This window comes from Nyctereutes procyonoides, unplaced genomic scaffold (assembly GCF_905146905.1).
Source record: "Nyctereutes procyonoides isolate TBG_1078 unplaced genomic scaffold, NYPRO_anot_genome, whole genome shotgun sequence".
NCBI classification, from domain to species: Eukaryota; Metazoa; Chordata; class Mammalia; order Carnivora; family Canidae; genus Nyctereutes; species Nyctereutes procyonoides.
This window is the reverse complement of record NW_026575043.1, coordinates 42,849,766-42,871,176: the sequence shown is the minus strand read 5'-3', so window position 1 is coordinate 42,871,176 and position 21,411 is coordinate 42,849,766. Positions and strand designations below refer to the sequence as shown.

General features: G+C 55.5%; 1 protein-coding gene across 1 annotated transcript in view; it reads right to left on the bottom strand.

Moving 5' to 3' along the window:
- Positions 1-276: 276 nt before the first annotated feature.
- Positions 277-21,411, bottom strand: part of MN1 (MN1 proto-oncogene, transcriptional regulator) — a 47,425-nt gene continuing 26,290 nt past the window's right edge. The window contains exon 2 of the mRNA XM_055323405.1: positions 277-3,457. Within this exon, the coding sequence (XP_055179380.1) occupies positions 3,276-3,457 (182 nt within the window). The 3' untranslated portion in view covers positions 277-3,275. The remainder of the gene's footprint in view (positions 3,458-21,411) is intronic.

The window sequence follows — 21,411 nt, the reverse complement described above, 5'->3', positions numbered from 1 at the left end:
GGAAGGGGTGCTACCACTCTACAGTATAGGGGACAGACTCCATCAGAAAGGACTATCCAGCCCAAATGTCAGTAGCGTCCAGGATGAGAAACTCTGAGATGACCCAACTTAGAACAGCATCAATACACATAGGTGCAGGTGCACATACACGCGCAGTACAGCCTCCAGACCTGCACTCCCATCTCCCCGCTGCCCCGTGGGATTCCAAACAGACCTATGGAAAAAGAGGGGGGTGGGAAAAAAATAAAGCAAGCCCCACCCACAAATGTACCACAGTCACCATTAACGTCATATTTATTGTTATTTAGCTGCTCAGGAAAACATATACAGGTATATACAATATGCATGAATACAGAAGACTGCACTTTACATATTTTTTTAAAAAAGAAAGAAAAAAATAACACTCAATTTCATGAGCTATTGTCACAGTCTTCCAACCAAGCATTTCAGAAATGAATTTCTTTTAAGAGTCAAAAAAGATTACAGGATTGCCTAACACACAGCAGAGTTAAGATTTCATATTTTACATGTGCAATAACGTTTTCGTTTTCTTTCCCAAAAAAGTTTGCTATGCAGTACCGATTACCAGTGTTTGGAGTCTCGTGAGTTGGGTGTGTTTTTAATTTGCCTTTATTCTTTCCATTAAACCAAATTTAATGAAATAACATCCTTTTGCTTAAGGCTATTTTTAAAGCTGTTCCATTCTAGGGTCGTGGGGAGCGAGAAAGTTTCAAACTTCAGGGGTTTCCGACGATGCTAGGACCTCGAGCTGATGGCCAGGTGCTAATGAACTCAACGCAGGGAAAGGCAAAGACAGAAGTCAAGACGCTTGGCTCCCCGGCCTTAAGCAATTAAGGAGAAATCATTCCTGTTTAAAAAATAAAGTGATAAAGCTCTCAAACAGCTGTACATTGTGGAGTCAGAGGGGGGCGTGGGGTTTCGCTCAGACTATATGGCTGATTCTCCTGCAGCCCGTGGCAGGAGGGACCATTTTCTTTTTCTTTCCTCTGGTGGCAGAACTTGGGGACCGAGTCCGTTCACACCTTCTCACTGCGGACCAATTCGCACCACCTGCTTCGCCTGCCTTCTGGGGGCCGGGGGCCGGGGCCGGGCCCCGAGCAAGGACTGTCCAGTCTCGGACCCGAGCCAAAAGGGCCCCCGCAGGAAAGAAGAGGGAGGGGAAAGAGCGAGATTTTTCGGGACACTCTTCCCCCTTTGCTGAAAAGTTCTTTGAAATAAACAATGTGGGTGTTGTATGGTGAATCCAAAGCCTTCAGATCACTTGCAAAAAAAAAGAAAAGAAAAAAGAAAAGAAAAGAAAAGAAAGAAAAGAAAAGAGAAAAGAAAAGAAAAGAAAAGAAAAGAAAAGAAAAGAAAAGAAAAGAAAAGAAAAGAAAAGAAAAGAAAAGAAAAGAAACAAAGAAAGAAAAAGAAAAATAGGTCTAGAAACTCTCGGGACCTGGGGACAGCGGGGAGGGGGCGCAAGGCTTTTAAGAAGACTTGCAATTTAACAAAAATAGAAGTAAATGGGGGAGTTATTGATTTGGGTGAAGGGCTGTCTGTCACTTGTCTGATCCACCCTGGAATCTGTGTGCCCCTCACGACCCCCCACCGGAGTCATACAAGCCTTTTGGAGGCGTCCACAGCCCCCAAGGTGCCTGTCCACAGCCCCCAAGGTGCCTGCCCTGCCGAACCTGAGCTTCCAAGGCCTGCCGCGCCGGGTTCTCGACGGGGTCCTGCTGCTCCCCATCTCTGCTAAGAGATCATTCCTTGGCGAGGTGCTTGGGACATGGCTCTGGTTTTGCAACAAGGTGAGATTAAATCAAAAGGTGGGTGGGGGGTTTTCTGGGTTTCAGAAAAAAGGCAGAGGAGTCAAAAGTCCTTGGTTCTGTCCATTGTTTCCTTCCAATGCCCACCCCACCCCCTGACCGGGAGCCTGCAAAGAAATATACCCAGGTTCAGAGAAGGGGGGCTCCGCAGGCTGGGCCTGGGGGCTCCTTCACTGAATGAGCCCCTGGGAAAAGTGCTGGCAAGAGCCCTTCTAGGGATGGGGGCGGGGGTCGGTTGCCCAGGTTGGATGGTGCAGGGCTGGGGCAGGGGTGGAAATAGATGGGAAGCAGGGACAGAATGGGAGAGGCTGGGTACATACACGCTGTCCCACCTCCTTCCTCCCGTGAGGCCTGGCTGGAACAGCTGTGGGCAAAGGTCAAGGGCTGAGCGTTGATCCTCCCCCAACCTGGGCACCAAAGACCCAGCCAGCCCGGCTGCAGCAGGGCAGGAGCCAGGAGCCCCCCAGAGCCTCTGCAAGCTGGAAGGGCACCATCCCCCACGCACACCAGGGCTGCTTAGCATAGCGTGAAAATTCAGAGCCTGGGCGTTTGCACAGAGGCCCAGAAAAGGAGAGAAAACACCACTGTCGAACATTCTGACTCCTTCCCACTGAGCGGGCTGGACACGTCATCACCTCCATTGCAGAGAGGACAGCTTCCAGCAGAAGACAGAACGGAGCTGAAGGCTGAGCGTGTGTTTGCAGGAACGAAAATATATATCTCTCTATTTTCTCAGGGAACAGACAAAACAAAATCCCAGGCGAAATACCTAAGGGGGGCATTAGTTGTTTGGCTCCTGCCTGACTTGATGACAGTTGGGTGTCAATATATAATATCGTGATGACAATTTGACTTTCACCCGGCAATATTCCAGAACTACTATTCTCCAGGATTTCCATTTTAATAAGCAGTGAACAAAGCAAAAAAGGAGGGGGGGGGGGAAGACGGGGGGAGGGGGCAGAGGAATAAGAATAAAAGAGAATAAAAAAAAGAAAGTAACTCTTGTCTTATTACGAAATAACAATGCTTGGACATACAGCAGCATGGAAATAAAACAGGGAAAGAGGTCATCTAAAAAAAAAAAACGTATGCCAAGGTTACAGAAAAACGGGAATTATCTAGCAGGAAAAAGGCTGAAGCAAAAGTTTGCTAACTGCAAAAGGGTTAACACTGGTAACATACTGTGGCAGACGAGTTTTCTTTTTTAAAAAAATTTTTTGAGGTTTTTTTTTTCCCTTTAAATTAACCCTTTCCGGTCCATATGCCACTAAGCAGGTACCAACCTAGAAAAAAAATCATCCACTCAGCAATAGTGGCCCTTTCAAATTACCAGGAGGGTGGGGGTCAGGGGGAGTAGGGGTTCAGGGCAGGGGTGGGGGGAGAGGGAGGGGGAAGGGGGGGAGAAGGGAGGAAAGGGCCTGGTGGGGGAGGGGCGTTCTTGTCAATTCAAGTTAGGGCGGCCACGAATGTCCCGAATCTGTTGGAAATGTCGGAGTGCAGGGACCGCCAGGTGGGCACGGAGGCTCGGGCCTTGGCGTCGCCCACGTCGTCTGTGCAGTGGACAGACAGGCACTGCAAGTGGCTGCCCGGCTGGGTGGCTGAGGCCTTATTTGCAGGGAGGTCGTGGGCTGCGGAGAAAAAAGGAAGAGATGTTAGCAGCAGGCTCAGCCCCGCGGGAGGCCCTAAGGGGGGGCGGAGTGGGAGAGGCAGGGAACAGAGGCTCCGTCCACGCCCTCTTTTCATGCCTGAAGACGTCTGTGGAGATCTAGATACGTTCGGTTCAAATCCCCCTGCCGTTGCCTCTGATGTGGCTGTGAGACCTCAGCCAAGGGTAGGGCTCCAGCTCACATGTCAGGTTCTCCCCCCTCAGGAAATGGGAGAATTGGGCCGGGTTGGCCCATCTCTCTGATGGACCAGAGCTCCCAAAAGATTGCCTGGATGTGAAATAACTTGGGAAGGCTTCCTGGAGGAGGGGCATCTAAACTGGGCATTGAAGCATATGTAGGAGTTCGCCAGATGTAATTGGAGGGCAGAGGGGAGGAGTGTCTGGGTGTAGGGCACAGCCCATCCTCTTGTCATCCTCTGGACAGACATTTGCTAGAGGCCTATTATGTGCTGGGAACTTCCTGAAACAGTACCACACTACTCGATAACGATAAGGAGCCCAGACTCCCCAACTAGACCAGTGCCCTTTGCCCATTTCCAGTGGCTTTACCAAGGGACTTTCAGTGATGGGGGTGAGGGAGTTCCATTCCTCCTCTATACCCTCAATGAAAATCCCTTCCATTTCCTGCTCACAGCACCAGAAACACCAAAGATCACAGTGATGTCTGAGTTAGACAGACTTGAGGGGAAAGGAAGTCTGGCAGCCACTCACACCTTAGTATGAATTACACTCAAAGAGAGTAAGAGCTGGGAGTTCTGAGGCAGGAAAGGAATGGCAGAGACATTTCAGGGGGCTGCTAGTTTATTGCTGCCAAGTGACCCATGGTTCTGTTCTCAGACCTACTCTATGTCCATGAGTATTCTCATCCTTCCTCCTGTTTGGAGCCTGACTCAAGAGAGGAGAGGTGACCTGCCCAAGGTCACACACCCAGGAAGGGGCAGAGCTGGGCTCGAGCATGGACCTGAGGTAAATTTCTGACTCCAAAGAAGTGAGAAAAGCTGGCATTGGGGGTGGGGGCCCAGCTCCGGCTGAGGGAGCACACCCAGATACTGAACTCCATGACCGGCCCGCCCTCCTCAGCAGGGCCAGGTGCCAGGCAGGAGTTCCCCGCCCATCCCTCCCTCTGGGATGAAGGGGGAGGCCTCCCCCCCCCCCCCCGCCCCGGGGAGCTGAGCCACCGCCTGCAGAGAAAATCCTCCGGAAGGATGGGCCAGGCCGTGTGACTAACGCAGCTCCCACCCTGGAGCCCCAGGGACACCCAGCTGAGGACCTGTGTGTCCAGAGCAGCTGGGGCGGGGGCCGGAGATTCTCTCCCTTGCTTCTTCCCTCAGTCACCCAATGAATAAGCCCTACTAGGTGAGTCCCTACTACGTGCCAGGAGGGGCTCTAGCCCTGCGGATCCAGCGGGAAGTACGGCAGGTGCCCCCTTCGTCCTCCTCCTGGAGTGGACAGTGAAGCCAGGAGACAGCGTCACAGCGGTCATTCTGGAGTCACAGACCCCACGGAGCTTGAATCCCAATCCCAGGCCCACCATTGCGTGGCATGGGGTCTGCCACTTGCCCTCGCTCTGAGCCTCAGTTCCTCGTTGCTAAAGTGGGGGTGACGTCCTCTCCCCTGGGCCTTATAATAACCTGGCATACAGAGAGATCCCCCAAAGGGGCTGTGGGCGCTGTCATTAGTCTCCGGAGAGGTCAAGAGGCGAGGGGTCCTTGCAGCCATTTATTTAGAGACCCCCCCCCAAGCCTCGTCCCCTCCTTGGGACTGGCCAGGTAGGCACGTTACTGCCTAAGAGACTGGAATCTGTGCTCCCATTGCACGGAAAGGAAAGCTGAGGTTTCAAAGCCGGTTAGCAGCGGTGATGCTGGGATGCTGCTAGTGCCACACCCAGGGCCTCCTGGGGAGAAGGTACCCCAGAAAGCTAGGGGCCTCAGATTCAGCCCCCACATTGCTGCTCTTGAGCCCAGGCTTGCCTTGTTCCCAGTGACACCCCACTCCCTAATCTCCCCAGAAGGAATCTTGTTCCAAGCATTGTGAGATCCGGATTGGGGAAGCGGAACACCTGCCACAGACAGAGAGGATTCTAAGAAGGGTTCCTTACTTCACTTTACCACATTATCTCACAGAGCAGACACACAACGCTGTGTCCATTTTATGGACAGGAAACCGAGGTCCCTTGCCAAAGTTTGCACAGCTAAAGAAAGACAAGACCCAGGCCCCAACTCCTGACCCCTGGCTCCCTTGCTCTGAGGCTGCAGCGCCAGGGAGGGGAGGAAAGTTGGCATTTCCCAAGTTCTGTGCTCAGACAGAGAAGGCCTAGGGACCCTTCTGGGAGCTGGGTTTGCTGAGTGATGTTTCCAGACTGATCCAAAAGGGCCAAATGTCCTCAAGATGCCATATTCCCAAATTACAGACGACTCCTGAGCATGCCGTGTGCCAACACCAGAGGCAGCTGCTCTTCTTGCCCAGGTAGGACTTAATGAGGGCACACCAGGCACACAGCTAACATGCCCGTGTGTTATCTCACTGCATCCCCCCGCAAGCCCAGAAGCTGGGTGCCCCTCCTCCTCACATGAGAAGGGGCACCTGGGGCTCAGAGAGGGTGAGGGGTTTGCCCAACGTCACAGAGGATGGGCACAGGATTCCCCAGCCTCTGCCTGGGACGAGCCAGAGAGCCTGGTATCCACGGGGAATATTTTTAAGAGAGAATATTATCCTTCAGTTCCTGACAACCCAAGCATGACCAAACTCATCCTCCCGCCAGATTCATTCCAGCCGGGGGGACCCAACACGCCCTAGGACCGCAGCTCCTCCCGGGGCTGCCGAGCGGCTGCGAATAAATCAGTCCCATGGAAGCCGCCTCAAGTCAGGGCCTGCCCCTGCTCCAGAGAGGCCCTCAGTCCCTGCTCCCGGGCCCCCCATGCCAGGACCCAGAGATAAAACCATCCCTCGCCGAGCTCCCAGGATTGGGGGGAGACCCTGGAACTAGTGCAACAGCGACACCGACGCAGATTGCAACGTTTTCCAGTGAGCGGCCGGCCTCCCCCGCCAGACTGTGGCTGCAGTGGGGGGGGCAGGTTTGTCTGCCACGGCTCCCTGCACACCGGAGGCACTCACTTGGGGCCTGTGGGCTGTGGAGGGACCTTCGTCCCTATTTGACAGATGGGAAGACTGAGGCCCTCGGGGGCCCTCTCCTTTTAGGCTGGGATTCTCAGAATGTCAGACAGAGGTGGGAACCTGGTCCCCCCAGACCTGGGCAGCTGCCCCTCAACACCATCTACAACTTGGAGACAGGGATTCCTGGCAGGCTCATCTCTGAGCAGCTTGGGGCGGGCGGGGGGGGACCAGATGAGAGAAAGAAGCGATGACAATGTGCATGTGGGGGGATCAGTCCCTGAGGCAGGGTGTCTGCAACTCAAAACCTATCACCTGGAATGGGCCTCATCCACTCACCCCATGCAGGCAGCACAGGGGCTTCTGGTTCCCGGGACCCGATGTCACACCTGCCCTGCAAGGAAGGGCTCTGGGGCCAGTTTTGAAGGACACTCCCCTACGGGCCAGGACAGACCATCTGAGTCCCCACGCACAGGGGCAGGGCCCGGAGAGGGGCTGCCCGGCCCCTCCTGCCCGCTTTCTGCATGTGCACGAACAAGTCGTGGCTGACGTGTCCAGCACCCAGCACGTCCCCCAGCACCCCTCCCATACCCACACAGCACGCCAGCGACTCGGTCACGTCTGCCACCAGCTTGGTACCGAAGTGTGGAGGTACCGGCTGCCTCCTGCTCCCCCCGCGGTGACCGTGAGACCCGCGCGGATCAGCCCACGACAGGGACCGTTCATCCCACGCAAGGGACGAGAGAGGACCTCGGGGCCGTGACAGGAAAGCCACCGCACGAGTAACAAACGAGATGCCGCTGCTCTTCCCAGGTTCAACCGTGAGAGCGCCTACCATTTGCGGAGCATGGGGACTTTCTGCGAACATCACCTCAGCCCCCAGAACCTCAGCCCTAGAAAATGGGGGAAATAATAGGACCGGCCGTCCTGGAGGCGGTTAGGAGGATTAAATGAAATGATCCATGTAAAGGGCTTAGCCTGCTGCCTGGCGCAGAGCAGCTCCCGCCCCGCAGTCCAGAGCACACACCCGCGCGGCCAGCCCGGGGCCCCCATCGCCAGCCACAACCGGGGTGAAGGGAGAAGGGGACAGACATGCATGTGTCTACCTGGGGGACACCTCGTGCTTAATTTCAGTTCTGGAGATGCCGCCCACGGAGGGGGCCGAGTGTTCTTTCTTTTTTAAAGTCAGCGAAACAGGCCCCGTCACCACCTTGCTCTGCACTCAGTGTCCCTGGGACTGGGTTCTGATTTGGGTGAAACACGTGTTCGGGAGTCACGAGTTTGGTGGGGGCGGCCGCCACCCCCGCCCCTGGCAGCACAGCACTGCTGTGTCCTTGAACCTTCAGGAAGGGGACTTGTACCTGGCCCCCTCCAGTCCTTCACCGACCCCCACCACCTGCTCACCACAGGGAAGGTCAGAGGCGCGGGCCCGTGGGGGTCAGGTGGCCTCCAGCTGGCGCCCAGGTCAAGGGCCCTGGCTGCTAATCCAGGGTGTGGCCTGCGCAAGGTGTTCACCTGTACTGTAAAATAGGAACCACGTTCACAGGCTTCTGGGAGGCTCCATTGAGGTAACGCGGGTAAAGCGTCTAGCACGTGATGAGCCTCCTGAAACGGTTAGCTGCTGTTCGGGTTGTTACCCTCCTGGTCTTCAACAGCGCAGTCGGAGCTAACACCGCCCTGTGCCAGCAGGGGAGCCCGCCGGGCGACAGCCCCTTGGTCTCCGCGGGTGCCAGGGGCCGGCCCACCAAGGTGGGGTGCAGAGGGGGCACCCAGGCACAGCAGGTAAATTAGAATTCTGTGCGTATTTTTAACTCAAAGCTTATGTAAGGAGCAGTGTGGGCCCCAGAGCACAATAGCAAATGACTCTCGCCCGACTCACCCTCGCCGGATTCCAACAAAGGGAAGTGTATTTTGGTTTTTCCTTTATTTGGACCTGGCAGGGGGAGACGCTGGTGTCTGACAGCTGCCACTCAGCTGGGGGAGCTGGGCCATTGAGGCTGGAAGCAGAAGCAGGCCTGGGAGCCACCGGGTGAGGTCACATCCTCCTGGTGAGTCAGGCCTGCGGCTCGAGAGTCCTACAGGCCCCCAGACACATCCCTGAGTCTCCCAGCTCCTGTTCCTCGTCCCCCCGAGAAAGGCCAGGCCATGGCACCCAGACTCGCTCTGGGCCTCGAACGTCGCTCTTCTCTCTCGCACGGGCCTCACTCACAGTCCAGGCACCAGGGAAGGAAGAGGCTGCCTCCAAAATCCACCTGCTTCTCTCCTGCCCCACTGCCTCCACCCTGGTCCTGGCCCCCACCGCTCCCGCCTACAGCAGCCACGTGCTGCTTTCTGATTCCACGCTGGCCCCCAAGCCCCTCTCCCCCTGAGTCAGGTGACTCTCCTGAAGCACCAACCAGAGCAGACCTCACCCCTGCTTAAACTTCCATGGCTCCCCAGTGCTCCCAAGATAAAGTTCCCAGCTTTGTACAACCTGGCCTGCCCCGCTCTTTGGGCCTCCAGCCTCACCGCTCCATGAGCCAGCTACACAGTCTCTCGACAAGGCCCTGATCCTTCCCGCCTCCACACCCCTGCTCCTGACGCTTCTGCTGCCTTAGAACACCCTCCCCTCCTCACTCCTGCTGACTCCCACCATCCACTGGGCTGTCAGCCACGTGGCAAACTTCCTCTGATGCCCCTACTCTGAGGTATGTGACCCCTCTCCCTGCTCACAGAGGCCACCCCTGCCCCCAGCCACCAAAATGGCAATGAAGTGCCAGTGACCTCCTAGCTAGCTGCCGGGAAGCACTGACACATGTCACCCTGGCAGAGGGGGGAGTCCTGAGTTCGGGTCCCTTCGACAATAAGCTGCAAAAGATGAAAAACATTATGGGGGGGGGGGACTTTGGAGTCAGACGACACTGGCACTTCCCTAGCAGGTCAAGTCCAATCACTGTCCCTCTCTGGGCCTCAGCTTCCTACCCGGTGAACCTGAACCAGGACAGCACCCAGCTCCTTGCAGAGCCCCACCAGGTTCTATGGTGCCTGGCGCATCACGGCAGGGGCACAGCCACCAGCTATCACGGCAGACAAAAGTCACAGGAGAAGAGAGTCCTGCCTGGCAGTAAGCAAAGTCACAAGGATGTTTAAGGCAATTGTAAGGCCCATCTCCAAAAACCCATCGCTGGGGGCATGGGGGACCCAACCCCACTGGAAATGATCCCCACCAGCCAACTGGAATCCTTCTGCAGAGCCCCACCACCCCAAAGCAGACCCCTCCTCAGCTGGCTGTCCATATCAGGTCCCAGGCCACGTCCCCTCCCTCCAGGGAGGTGCACAGGGCCCAGGGGACTCACCCCCACCCCGGGCTCAGGGCAGGAACAGCACATCTAAGCCAGACAGTGGGCTACACAAAGTGGGTCTATAGAGCCACCAAGGAAGCAGGGAAACAGCACCCCAGACCCACACACACATCCCTTCCCCACACTCTGGGGGAGCCCCAGCTCTGTGCGCTCAGAAGCCTCGACTCCAATCCCACCCTGGTCTCCATCTCACCAGCTCCACCACCTGAGACAAGCTCAACTCGCTGAGCCTGTTTCCCCGTATCCCTCCGAGGAGCCTGGCCTGGGCACCCTGAGGGGAGACACACCCATGAGGATCCCAGAGGTCTCTCTGGTCCCTGGCACACAGCAGGCACCTGATGAGGATTTGTTCAGTATTTTATTTGGTTTTTTATTTTTTTGTTTTTAAATATTTCATTTTTAAGCAATCTTTTAAGCAGAGCTGAAACCTACAACCCTGAGATCAAGAGTCGCGTGCTCCACCAACTGGGCCAGCCAGGCCGTCCCCAGGATTTGTGAAATATTTTAAAGAATGACTCACGTGCTCATCCCAGGTCTTCACCTGCTTGCTGTGTGACCTTGGGCAAGCCACTCCCCCTCGCTGGGCCTATTTGGTCCTCTCTGAAATGACTGGTGGTGGGGAAATATACAACCTCCCAGACTCTTTCCATTCCTTTGGGGAAATTAGATTTTACATTTAATGCAGGAGCCCTCCCCAAGCGAGGGACACTAAGATACCCTAGCCTAAGTAAGCCCCAGGAGCCGGCTCCCACGGCCCCAGGGATCACGGAGTGAGGGCTGACAGCTGGCAGCCTGAGTGACACTCCATCCGGGTACCTCCCAGAGGCCAAGGGACCAGCCCTCCTCAGCCCAGCCCTCTGCCAGCGTTCCCACCCTTCAAGGACAACTTCTAGTAGTGGTATCACTGTGACAAATGAGGAAAGGAAAAAGGAAAAGGAGCCCCGTCCCTACTCCTGTCAGCCCCTGGGATGTTAAGCATGAGCACTGACCTCAGGCTCCCTACGGGCCGGGCCCCAGCCTATCTCACTGGCTGACAACACCTGGGGAGAGAGAGGATCTGACACTCCAGCCCATCTCACCGGGGGGGACACTGAGGCCCAGAGAGGGGACATCACTGACCTACAGTCACACAGCTAGCCAGCGGCACTCCTAGGCTGGCCTGATGCCAGAGGGTGTGGGTTTATCAAAGTCACACGAGAAAGTAAAATATCCCGACCAAAGAGGCAGGTGCTACCTCCCCCCCACCCTCGTTCTCTCTCTCCATCTCTCTGTCATCACCCTCCCCAATTCTTTCTCAATGTCTCTGTTGTCTCTCTCTCTCTCCCCCTCAACTCCCCACCCGGTTGCCCCTCGCTTCCCTGTCTCCCCCTGAAACCAATGCTCATTTTTTGGGGAAGGGCCCTGATGCTCACAGATGGGATGAGAATGACCCAGGGTGACAGGACAAAATCTGAGGCCCCCGCTCGATGCCTTCTCCATGGACGCTGCCCAAGTTCCGCGTCAGCCCCATCTCACGGGGGCGATCCAAAGCTTGCACAGAGGGAGAAAGGCCCCCCGCCCCCCCGGGATCAGGAGGGACCCTGTGCGGCCCGCCCTCCCGGCCCCACGAGGGTGAGGAAGGGGCCTCGCGCCCACCGCCGGGGCAGCCGGGTCCGCTGCGAGGCTCAGCCAGGCCCCTGGAAGCCTTGGGAAATTAATTGGAGTTGACTTGGCTGAGGGCAGCTGTCATTTAGATTGAGAACTGGCTCAGGGCTCCACTGAGGCGAAGCAGCAAGGGCATCGTGGGGACCGGGCGGCCGAGCGCCGGCGATGGGGGCGGGGGCCGGAGGCCGGGGACCTTCCCGGGGCCTGGAGGAGGAGACGGGGTGACGGAGGGGGACCGGAGCCTGCGGGACGGCCGGCGCAGGCCCCTCACCCCAGCCTGAGCCTCCGATCGGGCTCCTTCTCCTGGCGCCTCGGGCCACACGGCCAGTGACCTGTGACAGATGCAGCCCCGCGCACCCCCCGGGCCACTCCCGAGCTGTGTGCTGCCGAGACATGACAGGCCGGGGTGGGGGGGCTGCAGGGCGACCCGTCGGCCTGCCCCTTCCTTCCGACAGGGCCCACAGCCGTGTGGCAAGGGTGCCAGCGCGGGAGGCCACCGCCCCAAGAGTCCAAGTGCTTTTGAGAGAGCCACCGGAAGGGCCCAGTGCTAGCGCGAGCAGAGCCCTCAGCACCCCCCAGGCACCAAAGGTGACCCCACACGGCAGCCGCTGTCCGCGTGTAGGATTGCTAGTGGGATCATTACACTTGAGATCCTCCTCCCACCCCTCTGTTTCCTCACCTCCTCGCTCATGATTCACTCCCTGTGGCATCAGACCCTGTGCTGGGTGGCCCTGGACAGGACACTGGCCCTCTCTGCATCCCAGCATCCCCACCTGTTTATGGGGGACAACCTAACACCGGGGCAGACACCTCACTGAGCTCCCAGCACTCTGCTTGGCGGCGGTCAGCCGTTCCACAACTGTTTTTAAAATAAGACAGAGAGACACGCACATCTCTGTTGGAGTACAACTCATTGCTTTCAGCCCACGGAAGGGAAGACCAGCTCTGGCGACGACGACTCGGGATTGTACAAAGTAACTTTTCAAAGTGCTGATGTTTTGCGTGGCGGTTCTCGGGGACATGTGTCCTGCTTGCCCGCCCATCTGAGGGAGCTTTGGGATTGTCCCACGAGGGGTCAGTGGGACTGCAGGTGGCCTGCTCCCCCAGGCGGTTTCCCATAGCACTTCTGCATCCCCGAGGAAGGGCTCTGGAGTGGGGAGTGGTCCATCGTGGGATAGTCGTGTGCTTTGCTAGAGGCTTGGGGTCAAATCCTGACCCTGTCACCGCCAGGCTGCAGGACCCCGCATCAGCTACTCTGACTCCCTGAGCCTCTATTTCCTCACCTGAAAAATGTGTTTGGTCATCCCTGCCTTGCAGACAGGGGCAGTGGACTAGTACCCAGGGGCCTGGTACCCAGGTGACCCTCCATATCCTGTTCCCAGAATGGATTCTCCAAACCTGAGCCTTCCTGGGGCCAGCCTGTAAGAGGGGGATCTCGAGGGGCACCTGGGTGGCTCATGTGGTTAAGCGTCCAACTCTTGACTTCGGCACAGGTCATGATCTCAAGGTGGTGAGATCGAGCCCCGCGCCCAGCTCTGCACTGGGCATGGAGTCTGCTTAAGATTCTCTCTCTCCCTCTGCACCTGCCCCTCTCACCCCCACTCTCTCTCTCCCTCCCTTAAAAAAGATAAAAAGAAGGGGCCCTTAAGACTACAATAACAGCAGGGCGATGAGCCAAAGCATCCCAACTGAGCAGGTGCTCCCAGCAGCATGCTGGGTGCTGGACCGAGAGGTGACCCCAACACAAGGCTCCCAGCCAGCCTGCACCTCCACCCCGGAGTTCGCAGCCTGGTGGAGAGATATTCCGTAAACATGTAAGAGTAAAACAGTGCGCCGTCACTGCCACATGCAAGGCTGCCCTGTGTTGCAGACCCAGGGGACAGGTGGGGATCTGGGGCAGAATTTGCAGAGGAGAGGACATGCAAGGGGGCGGTGGGGCTTAAGGATGAATATGACGCTTGGCAGCGAGAGAAGCAAGAGGCGAGCTCCAAGCCTTTACTGTGACTGGGAAGAACAAGGAGCCACCCCAGGGGCCCTGATTTGGGGCCAGGGGGAGAGGGAGGAGAAGGAGGCTACAAAGTTGAAATGAAGTCAGTCACGGAGGCCTCTGGAGGCCCCAGGAAGTGTTTGGCTTTGTTCCTGAGAGCAGAAGGGAGCCAAGGAAGGCTGGTGAGCAGGGGAGGGGCATTGGGAAGCTGTCAAAATGAATAAGAAGCTTGTACCTCATCCGTTCCAGGCTTGGCACAGTACACCTGATTTAGAAACACATTCCAGGGGGACAAGGTCCTTTGGGTTCCACAGCTTTAAACAAGTAGGGGGATCCGATCCCACCCCCGAAGAGAATGGTATTCTGAGTGAGCGCTGGTCTAATTGGATGGGCCATTCCTCCCCAGCGGCTTCCCCAAGAAACCCAGCTCAGGCTTGCCATGTCTCAGCTGATGGCCCCTGCAAGGGACCCCACCTCTCAATGGATGCGAACATCGTGCCCTGTCCATTTACATCAACAGATCCTCTCTGAGGATACAGGTAGGGAAACCAAGGCACAAAAATGCACGTCCCAGGATATCCAATGGCGAGAAGGGTTGAGGGAAAGAAAGTTCCTTACCTCTCTGCATCTGAGTTTTTCCATGTGTTAAATGAGACCATACACTGCTGACAGGGCTGCTGGGGGAATGAATAGGGTGATACTAACAATAACACACAACAATTAGGGTTAATACCTGTCACGCGTTCATTCTTCTCAACTAATTCCTCACCATAGCCCCAGAGGGCAGCTTCTAGTCTCCCAGCCCCCTTTCACAGGTGAAGGACCTGCCAGGTCAGCAACCTATAGCCCAAGGGTCAAATCCGGCCCACCGTTTGTTTTTATCAATAAAGTTTTATTGGTACGTAGTCACGCTTGTGTATTTACATTTAGTGTGTGGCTGTTTTATGTCACACAGCAGAGTTGAGTAACTGTGACGGAGACCGTATAAGCCACAGACCTAAAATATTTACTGTCAGGCCCTTTACAGTCAAAGTTTGCTGACCCCTGAACCTGACACTCAGAGAGGCTGACGTCACTTGTCTAAGTAGGAAGGAGCAATCAGGCACCCAGTTGGCGCTCAATACCTGCTCCCTAGGAACATGTTTATGTGTAAATGACATTGCTGATCCGCACAGACTCACACAGGGGCCCTTAGGGAATCAGAAATGTCCCTCCCATTCACCGTGTCCCTGTTCTTCCTTCTCAGGCTACAGTGGAAACCTCTCTGGCTTCCTATTTAAAAATCAATAAAACATTACAATGTTGGGGGGCGGAAGGATAGGGGTTGTTATTTAAAAAAAAAATCCTTCTTAGATGTGTTTACAATGCAACAAAAGAGAAAGGTGGGCTCTTGAAGGCAGAACAAGTCAGCCACGTCAGGCCAGAGGAGATGGGTGCCCACCCCCATCGCCCCCCTGCCAGAGGTCACCCCTGCACAGACTCTGAGGACCCTGTCACAGCTCCACTCGACGAAGGACAGAATAATGGGCGAAGTGGACAGCGACAGGCAGGACACACAGGCCAAAGCGGCCGCTGGTGGGCAGGCCCGGGGGTCTTGTCTCTGGCAGAGCTCATTTATTCCCTCAGCAGTCGTATCAGGGCCAAGGTCACCCAGCGAGAAGGTGGAGTCAGAACTCGAACCCAGGTCTGTGTGAGTCCAGAGCCTGTATCTATCGTCTTAACCACCCTCGGCATCTGCCTGGCCTGGAGGGGAAAAAGACAGCTGGAACAGTGGAAGCTGGTCTGGGCTTGGGAGGAGCCGGTTGGTCACTCCCATCAAAACAACAGGGAACAGACCCCAGCCAGGACTGCCCGGCAGCTGGCACACCCGTCCTCAGCTTCCATCCTCCATGGGTTCCGGAAGGTCCGGCCTAGGCTTTTGAGGAGAAGCATACCTGCCACAAACAACCCCAACCTGTTGTCCCTCCAGGTGGGGCTGTCCGTCCCCGACTCTGGGAAACTAGGGCCCAGCTCCGCCAGAAGCTGGCTGCGTGGATCCAGGTGTATCACTCACCCTCTCTGGGCTGCCGTCGCCTTTGTAAGTGGCAGGAGTCCCTACAGCCAAGCCTGTGACTCTGTGACCCAAGGAGGCCGCCCAAGTACCTCCCATCCCAAATTATGCTGTGGACTGATGGGAACTGTTGGCTAAGCTGTACCTCAAGGATGGGAGAGGGGATTTGGCTCAGCCCTCCATGTCCCTCCTGGGGCTTCTGATGTGAGTCTCTGGGGTTGGCTTGGGAAGGTAGGATGTGGGCTCTCAGCAGAAGGCGGGAGCCACACTCCTTCCATGGCAGAGGTCACACCTTCTGGTCCCTGCGGTTTTCTGAGGAAGGCAGACCTGGGCCCTAGGAAGACGAGGCTGGCAGATACTGTAAGTTGGGGAAACTGAGGCCAGAGAGGAGTAAGTCGGGCAGAACTGGGAATAAATCAGAGAATTCTTGCCACTTGCCTAAGCCAGTGATTAATCCTCTCCTCATTCAGAAAGTTTGACAATCGGGACGCCTGGGTAGCTCAGTGGTTGAGGTCTGCCTACGGCTCAGGTCGTGATCCTGGGGTCCTGGGATTGAATCCCACATCAGGCTCCCTGCAGGGAGCCTCCTTCTCCCTCTGCCTGTGTCTCTGCCTCTCTCTGTATGTCTCTCATGAATAAATAAATAACATCTAAAAAAAATAAAATTAAAATTAAAAAGTTTTGACAACAGAGTTTGCAGTATGCTGTCACCAAGTGGTGGCAACACTACTCCTGCCCGCTCTCCCCTCTTTCTGGACCACTGTCACTTCTTCTTTCATCTAAGCAACTCATCTCTCTCCTCCTTCCTCAAGGAGGTCTTTCCAAGGCCCTCAGTGAATTCCAATGGGCACTGTATTATAATACCTGATCCTAACCCCGACCTCTCATAATTGTCCTACTCTCTACCACAGCCCCTAGAATATGAGTTCCATGAAACTGGAGCCTCATCTCTCCTACTCGCTCCTGTGGCCCTGGCACCTGGCACATGGTAGCCCTCAACCAGTATGTGCTGACTTTATCAGTTCCTACGGGCAGGAACAAACCCTAAACAATCACTAAAATAAGGAAGATGAAACCACATCACCTGGGCCTCCAGACAGACCTGAATAGGAATTCTTCAAGGCTTCCTGGTGCCAACGAAACAAGACTTCATTAAGAGTGTGGCCTACTGACCCCACCCAAAATTTACTAAGCGGGACCACACCCCCTCACAGACTATTCTCCAGCTGTGGAGGAATGATAGCCACTTACACCCACAACCCCAACCCAGCAACACGCTTCCTTCCAAGTCTGGACACTAGAATTCTCCCAATTTATTTGAGGCCCTGCTGGGGTGTGAGGAAGCCACAAAATGCAGGTGCCTTTTCCATGGGAAGAAAAATTGGGGGGAGGCGGGGATCAGATAACAAATGCCAGAAATCTTCCTCCCAGCTGAGGAGGACAACTCAGGAAGGCTCCATTCCCAACAACACCCCCCCCCCAGCCCACTCCTCCTGCCTGCTGGCCCCGAGCCCCTGAACCCACTTAGACAAGCCCTGAGGTGAACCTTTTAAGTTGACAGACACCAAGCATGGGAGTTGGTAAAATAACTGTCCAACACTGTCACACCGTCTCTGTTTTTCCTTCTTCTTCAGGAAAGGGGACCACATTCCAGATCCTGTTCTAAAAGTTCCATGTATGGGACGCCTGGGTGGCTCAGCAGTTTAGCATCTGCCTTCGGCTCAGGGCATGGTCCCGGGGTCCTGGGATCAAGTCCCACATCAGGCTCCCCAGAGGGAGCCTGCTTTTCCCTCTGCCTGTGTCTCTGCCTCTCTCTCTGTGTTTCTCATGAATAAATAAATAAAATCTTTAAAAAAATAAAAATAAAAGTTCCACATATATCACTGCATCAGGACCTCCCAGCAACCTACACCAGGAGGGGTTGTTATTCTCCTCTTTAAAGGACACAGAAACAGGTTGAGAGCAATGGGGTGACTCACCCAACACCATACAACTAAGGAGCAATCGAGGCAAGATGAGGTCAGGTCTTTTTCCAAAGGCTCTGCTACTTACTGCATGCCAGAAATAGGAGAAGAGGGAGAGAGGAGGAGAGAAAAAATAACAAAAAGATTCCTCTCTCTCCCTGCCTTCCCTCCCGGTCTGTCCACTCTGCGTCGGGAAGCACCTGCCAGTCCCTCAGGGGTGCCACAGGGTGAGGAGAAGCTAGCATTCGTGCCATCTGATAAGGACAGCTGATCCAGGCCAGGCCTCACACACTGCAGGATGTGAGTCCTGGGGAACCAGGCCCCCAGGGAGGGGAGCGGGACAACAGGGAAAAGCCTTTACCCTCAGGTGTGCAGCTCATCCACCTGAGCAAAACTCTTGCAGAGGTGGTTTCCGGCTGCCCGGGGGCGGTGCTCTACTGCGCGTCTGTTGCTAAGCAGCAGGCTTGCACCCAACAACCTACTTGGAGTTCCCGACCTGCTTAGGATATAACAAGCCTGTGATCTTGGGGGCCCCTATAACCCATCTCGGGTCTAGGGCAGAGCTGCCCAACATGGCATCCACCAGCCACATGTTGCTTTTTAAATTTAAAAGTCCATCCCTCATTCACAACTAGCCACACTGCAAGGGTTCAGCAACCATCTGCGGCTCGTGGTTACTACTAGACAGTGCAGATACAGGACATCTCCATCATCAAGGGGCGCCTGGGTGGCTCAGTGGCTGAGTGTCTGCCTTCAGCTCAGGGCATGATCCCGGGGTCTTGGGATCGAGTCCCACATCGGGCTCCCTGCATGGAGCCTGCTTCTACCTCTGCCTGTCTCTCTGCCTCTCTGTGTCTCTCAAGGACAAATAAATAAAATATTTTTTTAAAAGAAGAAAGGACACCTCCATCATTATAGAAAGTTCTATTGGACACCACTGGTGTAGAATAATAATCTACAAGTGCCAACCTACGTCAGCGGCTGCCACGTCAACTAGTTTTCTTAGAAAAGGTGAGCTCCGTCGTTTTTTAAATGGAAGGTTCCATAGATGGAGGTAAGTTGGGGGCCGGAAGGAGCCACTGAAGCCATCTTTTCCAGGTTTATCAACGACCAGGGACTCCCACCAAAACATATTTCCTCGTGAGCCCAGAGCAGAGCCCCACTCACTGACCACCCACCGCACCAGCGCCCATGGAGCCCAGACTCGGCCTCAGAGTCTTTCTCAACATAATGTCTAAAGCAGCCAGAAAGAATCAATCTGGATTTGCAGGTGACATTGAAGCTATAAATCTGACCTTGTGCAAGTACAGAGATGAGGAAACTTAGGCCCAAGGAAACCAAGCGACTTGCCCACAGTCAGGCGGCAGGTCTAGGCCGGGCCAGGCCAGGGGGAAAGCTCCCGTCTCGCGCTCCTGCTCTCCCCAGGGCATCTTCCCCATTAAGGCTCTGGAGAGCAGAAGGTCACAATCCTCAAAAAATGCCTGGAGATGTAGTGTCTGAAGACAAAGAACGAAGAGTGGCTTTGCTATATCAGCGTAACAGCAATACTACCAGCAGGGGGGCCTGTGTCCTGATGTCCTGATCACCTGCTACGTGGCCGGCCCCACGGGCCCACTCACACCAGCCCCTCCTTTATTCCCATGACAATCTGCAATGCATGATTATCTCCATTTCCCAGATGAGGGAGACTGAGAGGCCCAAGGGGACTCGCCCAAGGTCACACATTCACTCAGGGGTGAGTACAGTCTGCCACTGACAACTGGCGTCTGGAGCCCTCCCAGGCGGGCCCGGGGCTGGGGGCTGGGCGGAGAACCAGGTGTGCGCTCAGGTCCCGCCTCTGCCTCTTCCCTGCTGTGTGACCTCAGACAAGGTGCTTTCCCTCTCTGGGCCTCGTCTGCCCGCAACGGGGGTAATAGGTCCTGCCTCGGTCAAAGAACTCAAAAAAAAAAAAAAAAAAAAAAAAAAAAAAGTCCAGATGCCGTATGAATGGTAAAAAGGGATGATCACCATCCCTTTGTCACCCATACTTCACAGCATTCACAGCACAAAAGTGTTTCTTACTTACTCTTCCAGTAACCAGAAAAGGTATTTCGAGCCCAGGAAATAGTCACAATAACCAGCTGCAATTACTGAGCAACCTCTCTGCGCCACGCATCACAGCGGCTTTTGCACAAGAGCAAGGTTAGGTAGAAATGACGCCGAGGAAGTGGCCTGCACGGCCCAAAATAGCATGTGGTCCTTTACAAAGTTTGCCGACCCCTGCACTAACTCACCAAACGGGCAGGACTGCCCCCATTATACAAATGAGAAAAATCGAGGCTCGGGGAAGGGAAGTGGTTCGTCCAAAGTCCTACAGCTGGGCAGAAGCTGCCGAGTGTGGATTCTGTGCCTGGAGGTGGACAGCAGGGATGTCCCAGAAAGCCTGGGGGACACATGTCCAGCCAACCTGCGTGGAGAAGCGGGCCCAGGGCTACTTGCCGACGCTCCTCCTGGCGACGGGACATTCGCGGGCAGCTCACACCCAGCCGCCAGCAGGCCCAGCGCCCGGCCCAGTGGGCACCAACTCAGCCTGTTTTCATCCCACTGCTTCGCCGCCTCTCGTAGAGAAATTGCCCAAGACTAATTGCAAGTAATATTTAATTTTATCAGCGATAATTACATGAAATTAATTCAGCTTCTACCTGGAAGCACTTTGTTACCGTTCGCTTTCCCGGGGAGGCTGGGGTGGAAAAGGAGGCAGCAGGAGAAGGGAGAGGGCCGAGATTGGCCCCGAACAGGCAATGAGCAAAGTCATCAGGTGACGATGACGTAAGTGAGCACCAACTGTATGCGCGTGGGAAATGCCTCACAGCATGACAGTCATGTCACCTCAGGACAAGCCTGCAGGGAAGCATGTCAGACCCCCACCCCACCCCGGCCACCACGACCACCGCTTTCCAGAAGAGGCCACCAGGTCCCAAAGGGTCATGGGCAGCCATCTGCATGCCGTCAAGGAGAAACCCCGGCTCTGCATGAATTCCCACTTGGCCACTTCCCAGTGACATGATCCTGGACAAGGCAGCTCACCTCCTGGGCCTCGGTTTCCTCATCTGTCAAATGGGAATAAGGAGACTAAGCTGCCACTGTGGTTTTTGGGGAGTCAGTAAGAGGACACAGACAACACGCTGAGCATAGAGTTTGGCACTCAGGAAGTGCTGGAGGGGGACAACACGATGATGCACTGTGGGCCTCAAGTAGTACTGCTTGCAGGCTGGGGCCTCCTGCCTCCACTGGACCCAGTTTGAGCCAGGGGTGGGGGAGGATCAGAAGGAGAATTTGGAGAAGGCCTGGATTTCTTAGCCTCCCTGAGGAGCCTCACACAGGCCAAGAAGCAGAAATGAGGGCCCTAAACAGGCCAAGAAACCCAGGCTGCCCCTCCCTATGCTCCAGCTCCCCACGCAGCCCTTCAGGAGCCCCATTTGGGGGCACACGCTCCCCCGGGTCACCAAGAAGAAAAGGGAGCCCCTCTCCCACAGCTGCTGTGGTTGCCAGCCTCCCAGAGGTCTGGGGGATGCGGTGGGGGGGTCTGGAGCCGCTCTGAAAGGCCGCGGGCGCCGGGGGTTCATTCAGCTGTTTTCGGGTGGCTCCAATGAGTTCATTTTACCCCAGCAGAATATTAAACAGCTCCTGGGGAAGCAGATGCTGGGCTTCGGTTTCAGGGTTTCAGAGGGAGGGAGGGAGGGAGGCCACAGGCTCGTGAGGGGAGAATTCAAGTTCCTCTGCAGGCAACTCCAAAGACCTTTCTAGGCTCGGCTCAGCCTGAGCCATTGTCACAGTGAC